This window comes from Osmerus mordax, chromosome 5 (genome assembly GCF_038355195.1).
Source record: "Osmerus mordax isolate fOsmMor3 chromosome 5, fOsmMor3.pri, whole genome shotgun sequence".
Lineage (NCBI taxonomy): Eukaryota > Metazoa > Chordata > Actinopteri > Osmeriformes > Osmeridae > Osmerus > Osmerus mordax.
In genome coordinates this window covers 17,885,723-17,896,903 of record NC_090054.1, presented here as the reverse complement: position 1 = coordinate 17,896,903, position 11,181 = coordinate 17,885,723, and the positions used below count along the sequence as shown (strand labels likewise).

The 11,181-nt window shown below is 46.4% G+C and overlaps 1 protein-coding gene across 1 annotated transcript; it reads left to right on the top strand.

Moving 5' to 3' along the window:
- Positions 1–2,347: 2,347 nt before the first annotated feature.
- Positions 2,348–10,971, top strand: arhgef33 (Rho guanine nucleotide exchange factor (GEF) 33). The gene is made up of 15 exons (XM_067236855.1): positions 2,348–2,369; positions 3,225–3,268; positions 4,977–5,141; positions 5,253–5,374; positions 5,480–5,601; positions 5,810–5,938; positions 6,103–6,229; positions 6,872–7,004; positions 7,356–7,463; positions 7,921–8,013; positions 8,308–8,456; positions 8,757–8,846; positions 8,980–9,832; positions 9,990–10,132; positions 10,558–10,971. The coding sequence occupies exons 1-15, from the start codon at positions 2,348–2,350 to the stop codon at positions 10,667–10,669; spliced, it is 2,412 nt and encodes an 803-aa protein (XP_067092956.1). The 3' UTR covers positions 10,670–10,971.
- Positions 10,972–11,181: the final 210 nt, after the last annotated feature.

Below are 11,181 nucleotides of genomic sequence, written 5' to 3'. Positions count from 1 at the left end.
AGAAATTCCACCCAGAAACATAATTGCTTCACATATTTAGTCTGGAATGGACTTTTACTTTAAAGGATATTGCTGTTTCATTAATCACACCAACCATACACATCTGTTATAGCTTGGAATTAAATATAGGCCTATAAGAAATCCATAAATCAAATATATGGTGTATATTTGATCAGTTGGTTTGATGAGCAGGACATCAACATTCAGGATTTGTATTAAGTTTTTTATATAATTAAATGTATATTTTATATGATTGCCTATTCATATACATCAGATGTAAGTTCAAGATTTGTATGGCTTTAATGTAGTAACAGTTGGCTATGGTTCTCTTTACTGAACACTGAATTTCTGATGTCGGGGTTGACAAAAGACACATTGACCACAGTCTCTTGGTTTGGGTGGTGCTGGTGTTGTTGTAGCTTGTGTCACAGTGACACCTGCTGGTGAGAGAAGGCGATTTACCCAGGAAGACGTGGAGAACTTTTCAACAGAGAGAAGAGTAAGGAGAGTAATACCCCCTGGCTCTTATTTGCTTTTTGCTGTGTGGCATTGTGTAGGGGATGCTTTTCTTTCATGTACGCTGACAATATCTGTATTATTCCCACTGATGTAGAATTTCTATTTCTCCCCGACGACAGTTCTTTGTTTTCTTGTCAATAAAAAAAGTTTTTTATAGACATAGAGAATGAAGAAACAGAAGGAAGCTGCAGACCCAGTTAAACTTCCCAGGATAGCGATGTTTCCTACATTTAGCAGACGCTCTTATCTAGAGCGGGTCTCCCCTGAGGCAAGTAGGGTGAACTGCCTTGCCCAATGGCATTTTTCAAGGCCAGGAATCAAACCGGCAACCTTCTGATTAATAGTCCGATTCCCTAACCACTCAGCCATCTGACTCGTTTCCTCACAAGGGTCGGAGGTCCTTCAGTCAGGGTGCTCAACAGTCAGAAGAGGAGAACATGCCTATATCAGATGGCTGAGCGGTTAGGGAGTCGGGCTATTAATCAGAAGGTTGCCGGTGCGATTCCCAGCTATGAAATAAGACGTTGTGTCCTGGGGCAAGGCACTTCACCCTACTTGACTCGGGGGGAATGTCCCTGTACTTACTGTAAGTCGCTCTGGATAAGAGTGTCTGTTAAATGACTAAATGTAAATGTATATGTCTGTATACTTACAGACTACACTGACTTGACCAGATGTCTATGCATGCACACACACACAGAATCAGGGTTTTGTTCTGGGAGGAAAAGCCTTCTTGAAATGTGGGAATAGTGTGACCTTCAGAGGAACACACTCCTCTTGTTGAATGTTTCATCCACACTCTCCTGTCTGTTGGGGCTGCTGCCCCCACAAGCACAAGGCCAGAACTTGTGACAGTGGTAATCAGACTGCGTTATGTAACAACAGGACGCGCGCACACACACACTTCCTGTTTACCTGGAAACAGCCAATAAAACGAAGACGTGATCTAAGTTGGCATCACACTTCTGAAGCCTAATCTTAAATCTCCGACCTTCAGAAAAGAAAAAAAAAAGTCTCACCAACACCCTCAAACTCTTCGACTTCAGGCCTGGAGAAAGGGGCTCCTGTGTATTCGTTAAGGATTCCTCAGAATAGCACGGATAATCGACTCGTTTCAGAGCATAACACATCATGGGGTCTCCTCTTTTACGGCCTCCTCTCTGATGTTGCATCAGCGCATCCCGCTCTGTCCTCTTCACAGCTGGCCCAGGGAGATAGCACCGGACCAGGGTGTGCCTGCAGGAGATCACCAGGAGGTGGACCTGGAACTGATCCAGAGCTTCCGGCCTCACATGGGTGTTCTTCACACTCTCACACATATACACTCACCCACTCACTCACCCACTCACTCACCCACTCACTCACTCACTCACACAAGTTTTATCTTCCCATTCAAATTAGTGTCACAGGTGGAGAGGAAATGACTTAACATTTAGTCCATTTGTCTCTTCATGATGAGTTAATCAAACACCCTGGACAGTTTTTCTCTCTCTCTCTCTCTCTCTCTCTCTCTCTCTCTCTCTCTCTCTCTCTCTCTCTCTCTCTCTCTCTCTCTCTCTCTCTCTCTCTCTCTCTCTCTCTCTCTCTCTCTCTCTCTCTCTCTCGCTCTCTCTTTGTCTCTGTCCCTCTCTCCTTCTTTCTCCCTCTGACCTCTCCCTCCATCCCTCCATTTACGGTAGACAAGGGCCCTGATTGTGTGGGGAATCATCGGACTCACATGGTGTGGAGAGAGTGAGGGATCTTAGAGGAGGACAGGAACCAGCAGGGCAGTCTGAAGACTAAATCACCACATCAGGTTGGACGACAGGGCAGGTGGAAAGCGGAAAACATGGAGAACGGAAAGACTGAAGGTAAAACACAAAATCTGTACCAAAACTCAACCAACCAACGGCTACATTTTGATAATGGTTCTGTATCAGTCAGAATAGAAAAGCAAGTCACAGTGAAATGTTGAACTTTTCGACGTGTGAACCCTGAGATATGGTTACTTTGTGTTGATCTTGTGTTGAACTTTCTTTCTGCACAATTTGTACTTTGCTTTGGATAAAACAACAGCTGAAAGAATCAAGGTAATGTAGTGTAGTGTCGTAACAACGTTGATGGAATTTGGATAATAGTTTTCATTAACTGACTGAGTTAACTGTCTGGTTAAGTTTCAACAAACTTAGACATATACATTGTTTTGATATGTCATAGCTATTTGAATCCATTTAATACATTTTTAAAACATTTGTAGCTTCTACTTAGAAGCTTCTGTTGGTTGTGGGTTTGATGGTAAGAGGAATTCATGAACTTAAATATGCATAATGTATAATAAGTAGACATTTAAAATGACATTTCATGATTTGGACCATTTGGCATTTCCACAGAAAAAGGCATTGTGCTTATAGGGTACAATTGTTGAATTGTTTGATGATGCACTCAAGGCAAGTCATATCAAGCAGAATCAGGCCTCTTTAACCATATGGTAGCCTACAAGAATGGACTAGAACCATGTCTATGTAAAAGAAGAACATGTGTAATGGCAGAATGTACAGTGCAAATCTCAATGTGTGAAGGATGGAGCCTTTGAAATCTCCATATCCAGAACCTGATGTTTATAGATGTATCCATGTTAATACTAAACACATTCAGGCATGTCTATTTGGCCATGAAAGGCATTGCTATTTGGCCATTCTGATGTGTGTCTGTTCCTTGACTTGTAGAACAAGATAAGGAGATGGAAGAGGCCAACCTGGAGATAGCTCAGGTAAACAACACCCTAGCAAACATAAAACACTGACTTTTAGTCTCCTTATCAGCATGCTGTGTCTGAGCTGTTCTGCTAAATCTGGCTTCCAGCACCCCCAAACATCCAAATAGAGGGCTTCAGGGTGGGTTGGGTGGGTGTGAACTTTCTGGCCAATCAGGGACATCAACTGATGTTTGAAAGAGAGCAGATGAAGAAGCAGTCTGGAAAGACAATCAGAAAGACTTTCTTATACAATGTGTACTTCTGGAAGCACTAGTACTGAAGACAGCCTTTGTTGCCTACTACACTACTTCCTGGTTGCCAACTTAGTGCTTGTCTACTTTTGGAACCAGAGAACCAGAGGGAGTCAGGTGGCTGAACGGTTAGGGAATCGGGCTAGTAATCACAAGGTCGCTGGTTCGATTCCCGGCCGTACCAAAATGACGTTGTGTCCTTGGGCAAGGCACTTCACCCTACTTGCCTCTGGGGGAATGTCACTGTACTTACTGTAAGTCGCTCTGGATAAGAGCGTCTGCTAAATGACTAAATGTAACCAGACATTGGTCCCTTGTACCCTTCATGTACCAGACATGTACCCTTCTATTAAGTCATCATGCCCCTCAGTTCAATTTGTTGAATGTATACCCCTCTCAGTCACAAAATCATTCAATCTTTAAAAAAAAGCTACGATACAGTGAACGTTTGGATTGACTCTACTCTAAAGGAATGTACCACTGTCCATATGTGCAGTAAAGGGAGAGTTCAGAGCTGATATTGGGGAGGGATGCCGAGGCAGGGAAAGATCTGAAGCAGAGACGCAGTTGAGAACAGGACAGTAGTTAGCCAGTGATAATATCAGCCCATCTGCAGTCTCAGAACAGTAAAGTAGGCCAGCTGCTCTATTGAATCTCCTGCCTGATGCCTTTCACATGACTGAGGAGAGGAGACGAGGGAGGGAGGGAGGGATAACAAGGGTAAGGCAGATGGACTGCGTGAGGCGAGGGAGGGAAAGGAGAAACGAGACGAGAGGGTAAGAAAGTGAAAAAGAGGGAGGGAGAGAGAGGAAAATAAACACTGGGAAAGGAGAGCAGAGGAGAGCAGGAAGGTGAGAAGGTAGAGAAAAGAGGAGAGGATAGATAAGGGTGCACAGTCTCAATCCCTATCTGTTAACATGGTCTGATTCACTTATCTCTCCAGACTAAATTCAATAACCACATGGCCTCAGAATGGGACAGCTAGCTGCTAAACTAGAGGGGGATTTAATAAACACTGGCCGAGAAAGAGTCTACCCAAACTGGAGGGATGGAAGAAGAGGTCAGAAAGAGAGAGAGAGAGAGAGAGAGAGAGAGAAGAGGGGGGGGGGGAAGGAGAGAGAGAGACTTACTTGGACAACCACCACAATAATAGCAAAGATAATGAGGACAGTGTGACTTTAGAACAACCCTGGGGAAAGCAACCATTTAGCTCTTTGACCTCTGATTGTGTTACTGCTGTGAAGACTCAGCACAAAGGTCATAGGGGTGGTACTGGCTTGGACTGCTCGAATCTTTCTGTTTTCCTCACAATCCTGCCACCAAGAGTCATTCCCTTCATCTCTCTGTGTAATGCACTTCTCATTGTTGGTACGGTGCTATAGACGACAATCAAGTCCATGTTCAGTGGTCGTCACTTCACCTCAACCCCTGGGCTCCTGACCTCTGACCCCCTGACCCCCTGTGGCCTACAGCTGCAGGCCTTGGTGGCGGAGCTGCGCAGTGGCCTCCAGGGGGCGCTACAGGAGGTGTGTGTGCTGCAGCAGAGAGACTGCAGTCTGGAAGAGAAGCTACAGGCACACCAGAGCGATGTGGACGACAGGATCATGGGTCTCCGGAACTCCCTCAACACCTTCAAGGTGTGGTAAACACAGTTAAACACTATAGTATGTGTACAGTAGATCGGGTACTGCAACGTCTTGATGGAGGTATGGAGTTGATCCTGGTTTGTGTGTGCTGGTTTGCCTCAGGAGGATCTCACTGGTGCCCTTGACCAGGTGCGAGAGATAGGCAGCAGACAGAGAGACCTGCAGAAGGTTCTGGACACTCTCCAAGCAGAGGGCTGCAGGGACATCTTAACTACTCAACAGAGGTAACACACGCACAAACCCACACACACACATACCCAAACTCAACCCCACACAGATATTGAAACACCATTGTCCTCCCTTCCCCCTTGTGTGTGTTTCTGTCACAGGAAGAACTCAAAGGGGGAGGGCCACGCCTGTCTGTCCAGCCAGACTGAGCTCAACGTCATCCAGCACTACTTCAACAGTCTGCCCAGCAGCTCCCCACACAGGAGCACCGCCTCCACCCAGAGTAAGCACTGGAGACAGACAGAGAGAGAGAGAGACAGAGAGACAGAGAGAGAAACAAAGAGAGAGAGAGATAGAGAGAGAAGTTCTGAAGACTCTAAGCCATTAAAAGTGCATGGGCAGCTGAGTCGGTGACTTTGAGACTGACTATGGGCTTTTGAGCACATAAAATTGATCACAATGTGTTTTTCTGTGTGTGTGTGTGTGTGCAGCCTCAAAGTCAGGAGAGCAGGATCCAGGTAGTGGGCCGCTCAAGAGCGGTGGGTCTAAGTCTCCAGTGTGGAGAGAGAGGAAGGACAGTCAAGACGACACAGAGGCACAAAACTGTGTCCCAGAGAACAGTACGTTTGAAAATGCTTTTACAGGCTACTTGCTGAAAGTTACACATCACCGCTGTTACCTCGGCATGTCACATATAACACAATTTGTGTTCCGATCTTGCCAAATCCACCATACTGGGCTTTAAAGGGGTGTGTGTGTCTCTCTCTGTGTTTGTGTGTGTCAGGTAAGAGGCAGACCGCTGCTCTGCAGCTTCTGGAGTCAGAGAGGGTATATGTGTCCTACCTGTCTCTCCTGCTGAAAGCCAACATCTCCTTCAATGGCTCAGAGGTGCTTCATGCCAAAGACAAACGGTACTACATAAAAACAAACAAACACATGGATTTCTCATTAGTCTCATATACACAAAGGGGGCCAACACAGTTTCATAGTGTGATAGTACCTGGATCCAGTATTGAGCTGTACCAGTTTAGTACTTAAGGCACAGTCAACACAGCAGGACCTCAGAACTAACCCAGAGTGATTGAAGCCTTACGTTTGGGTTATAAATACAACAGGGTGCCATTGTCTATGTGTCACTCCAACATGTACTCACACACAGTTCTCGGACACCAGGTTCCTATCGTGAAGTTGAGATCCAATTAGAGACATTATAGGATGGGGAGCCAGGGCAGGAAATGAATCTATTGAATAAAGCAGATCTTAAAGACATCATTGAGACAGACAGAGCTTCTGCATGGCAGAACGAGACCTAATGTAATCATTCCAAATGTAGAATAGCCTCGCTATTTAATATTTACCCCCCCACCCCCCTCTCCCTAATGTCTTGTCTTCTGTTTAGGCTCTTACAACCTTTCTGCCAAACATCACCCAGCACAGATGGTCAACCAACGGATCTATGAATGTGCTTGATCTGAACTAGCATAGCATGTTAGGATCTCTTGTGTAGTGGAGTGGAGAATGATCTACTGTATCCCGCCCCCCTTCCTTCCCAGGCCTTTTCCCAGCTCTCTTCGCTTCCTCATCCAGCAGCACCTAGAGCTTCTCCACACACTCCAGGAGCGCGTGCTCAAGCGCCAGTGGCAAGGCATCATGGGAGACGTATTCATGAGGCTCACCAGTAAGGAGGTACAGGACTACAAATCCTTTTCCCAACAGACGATTACATTAATCAGAACAGAAAATGTTGTATTAGTGATTCAGCTCTGAAATGACCAGGAACGATCCAAGGGGGCTACCCAAGTTCAGACACAAACAGCCTGTTACACGTCAATTCTATTACTGCCGATGTGTTTGTCAATACACACAAGCGCTTATACCTCAGAATGAGAAATGGAAATGAGTTAATTGAAGGGATGAGGGGCACTGGGATTCAGGACAGGAGGGTGGTGAGGGGAAAGTGGTTATACCTAACAGAGAGTGGGAGTGAGTAGAAATAAAAGAGTTCTTCAGGTTCTTGGTGCTGTCTGTGCTCTGCAGAGTGACTTCCTGGACTTCTACGTGTCGTACCTGAAGGAGCTGCCTGAGTGTCTGTCTGTGGTCAGCATGCTGGTGTCCAACCCCATGAACACTGCAAACCTACTAGAGGTAAACGCAGAAGCTCTTCACGAGCTGGCTTCTCTCTGACTATTTGATGAAAAAAAAGGTATACAGATAGATGTGTCTTTCAGATGGCGACCCAACAAAGGACAAACAGTTTAATGCTCTTTCCAGAGAGCGTGCAGTCTTATGGTCTCTGATCAATATTATCAGTTGGTCTGTAAATGTTCTCTTAACAAAGAGCACATGACAGAAAGCATAACCAGACAATTGCCTCCAGAGACAGACAGAAAGACAGAGAAAGACTAACAGAAAGAGAGAGAGGGAGAGAAAAAGGGAGAGCGTGCCAAAGGGAGAAAAAGGAACTGTACAATGTTGTCTTGATATGATCTTGTGTCCTTAGTCTCTAAATCATCGACCTTTAGCTGAGTAAAGACTTCACAGGACAGGCGTTCACATCTGCCGTCTCTGTGCCCGTATCTGATTGGCTGGCTGCTCGTTCCAGGGTGACATCATGGGAGACGAGTCCCGCCCCGCACTACACACCCTGCTTCTCCAGCCAGTCCAGAGAATCCCAGAGTATATCCTCCTGCTGCAGGTCAGAGGTTAACACACACACAGATACACAGTAGACAGTTTTAACCTCACCATTTCAGATAAACGCCATTGATGAACATCATTCTGTTGGTCCACTGAACCAATCCTTAAAGAAGATGAAAACGTGAATGAAATGTAAAAGTCTAACATTTGTTCCACATCAACAGCTTTACTCTTGGCCCTACCAATAATAAAAAAAGGGGTGACTTTTGGTGTCAATTCTTGCTCATTAGCAACTCTGTGATTGTTGAGCTCCATGAACCTCCACGAACCTGATGGATGTGATGTGATCCAGACCCTGCTGAAGCAGACAGATGCTGAACACCCAGATTACTACCTGCTGCTGGTGTGCATCCAGCAGTTCCGGACCTTCACAGCCCAGTACGCCCATCTGCTGCAGCGCGACGAGGAGCTGCTGCTGCACAACCGCAAGGAGCTCAAGAGGTGGGACACACACACACAATTTTGATTGGCTATTCTTGAATGGAGGGAAAATTCAGTTCCATTCAAAATCTGGTTTTCCCTATCCCCTAACCTTAGCCCTAACCCTGTGTGCCCCCACACACATGGAGAGAGGACACACTGGTTAGGGGACATACTAGGGTTATTTATGGCGGTGTCATCGGTCATAAAATATGTTTTATGATTTGAACAGATAAATTGTGTGTAGAGTCACGACCGGGGGTTGTATGAAGTTCTGAGAGTGAGTGTTCAGTCTGTGTGTCTGTTGTGTTCCTGCTGCAGGTCGACTATGAAGGAATACTTCAGAACTGTAGACTGTGGGATCCAAGCCAATGAACTGGGCTCTCCTTACCCTACCAGCAACGCCATACTGTGAATCACAATCACTCACTCACCCCTTCACACCTCACCCTGTCATTCTCTTGACTTACTCGCAATGTCATTCCTCTCCACCTCTATCTTGTCTTTTTCTGAATCTCTCTCCCTCCTTTTCTCCTTCCATCAGCGAGCATGCCAACCAGGTGAAGCGCAGCAAGCAGAGGCTTCTAGAACAGATCCAATCCAGACGCTTCCAGGACTGGGAACGCGAACGAGACAACGAGCCTCACCTCCGCTACGACCAGGACCACCGTCCCTCCCCCATCCCCTTCCACCCCCCCGACCACCCAGACCCACGGCTGAAGCTCTCTGGCCTCCACAGCATCCCGGAGAGTGAGCCAGAAGGAGCCATGCTGGGGGTGGGCGGGGGGCCCACCTCTTCAGCTCGTCTGGCCCACCAGAGGCTGCCAGTGCCGGGGTCGGCTCTGGCCGACGCCCTGGGGGAGTTCCTGCTGCCAGGAGAGGCTCCAGGGCTGGAGGGGCTGTACGAGGACGGAGACTCCCTCCACAACACCTCGCTGTTCGATCAATGCTCAGACCACTCCTCGTCCGACTCCAGCATCGACATCGCCTTTGTGCGCTGCCCCAGGAGTAACCATGCCACCCCGGTCAGCACGAGCTCCAGAGAGGCCTACGGCGAGAGGGCAAGCCATGGGAGCGGGTACAGCAAGCTGCCCAGCCGAGGAAGCGTGTCCCCCGACGAGGCAATCCTGAGGCACCACCAGCATCGCCCCCTGCAGGCGGGACAGCGCAAGAGCAAGTCTCTGAACGGGCTGCAGCTGGACAGCACGGTGAGCGGAGGGGACGGACACCGCTCTGATCACCCGCGAGGGCACCCGCATGCCAAGCTGGAGAGGCAGGGCAGTAAGGGGTTTCCCACCCCCGCACGCAGGGGCAACATCAGCAGTGCACAGCAGAAGGTGGACCCAGAGAAACAGGCTATTGCCCCTGAAGAGGAGCTACGCAATGAACACAACAAGGTTCGTAATATCAATGAATATGTATGAGTTAGTTCTCTGGTTTCCCAGGCCTGGACTAAGCCTTGTCTGGTATGTAATGAGTAAGAAAAGCCTGCGTGTGACACTGCTTGTGTCATTCAGCGTCATGTCGTCACCATCATCTACATGCTGTACTCAGGAATCCAGCAGACCCACCTGGGGGGAGGAGCTACAGTGGAGGGGCGGGGCTGAGGAAAGTAACCACACCCCCTTCAGTGAGCGAAGTCGCAAGCAGGAAAAAGGAGGCTTCAGGAGCTCCTTCAAGAAGCTCTTCAAGAAAAAGTAAAAAGTTGGCCAACACTTTGCATTAAAGTTACATTAACTACCAAGTAACTACAAAGGAATACCCATAGTAAAAACATTGTCATTAAATGGTATTAAGTGTTAACGATACAGGGTATTACTGAAGTGTAAGGCCCAGTATGGGAGGGGTGTAAAGGGTACGTTGATGTGAAGAGGCAGGTTGTGTTAAACAAGTCTTGTTAAAAAAGACAAACATTAACATCTACTTACCCCTGGAAAGCCCTACCTCTCCCATACTACTTACTTGTACAAAACTGTAGTGAAGTGTACTTTCATGTGTTGTTGATATATGTATCGTTCTACGTAGTTAAATAGTTAACGTAAGTGAGTTGTAAATTATCTTCAAAGCTGTGGTCCAGTCCATACTGCTGTTCCCAACCTGTAACCAGCTTATGAACCGTTAGGTCGGGTGGCGATGGAAAGGACAAGTCCAACGAGAAGACGGAGAGCTCCGACCATGAGGCAGGAAAAACTCCCAGAGTGCACCAGGATATCGACAGAGGGACCGCCGTGTGATATGTCATATGATCTGGAACACTGAACACACACACACACACACACACATAGAACAGCAATCACACACACACATACTCATTGTATTCAGAATAATATAGCAGACCATCCCAGACTCTTCTTTCATCAAAAGATGTAAGTAGGAATGCTGTAGGTATTCTTTATGCTGAAGGTCTTCTTTCTCTTTCAACTCGTGCCTTTTCTATTCTATAGCTCTTCTCAGCAGTACCTGAGGAGGAAATATATATTTTGCATATACTCAGGAACGTGGATAAAGCATATAAAGAGTTCACTGGAAGATATGTTCTCCACAATTTAAAGATTCAATTCTCTATAAAAGTATTTTTTGTTACATAAATTCAAACTGTTTGGAAAACCAATAAGGAAAACTTCAAAAACTAATAAAAAAGACTAAACAAAGGTGGTGATATATTTTCCTTAAATTTTTCTTTGAAGTTCTTTAAATATTTTCAAAAGGCAGAAAATACATTTTTGAAAGAAAGAAAAAAAATTAA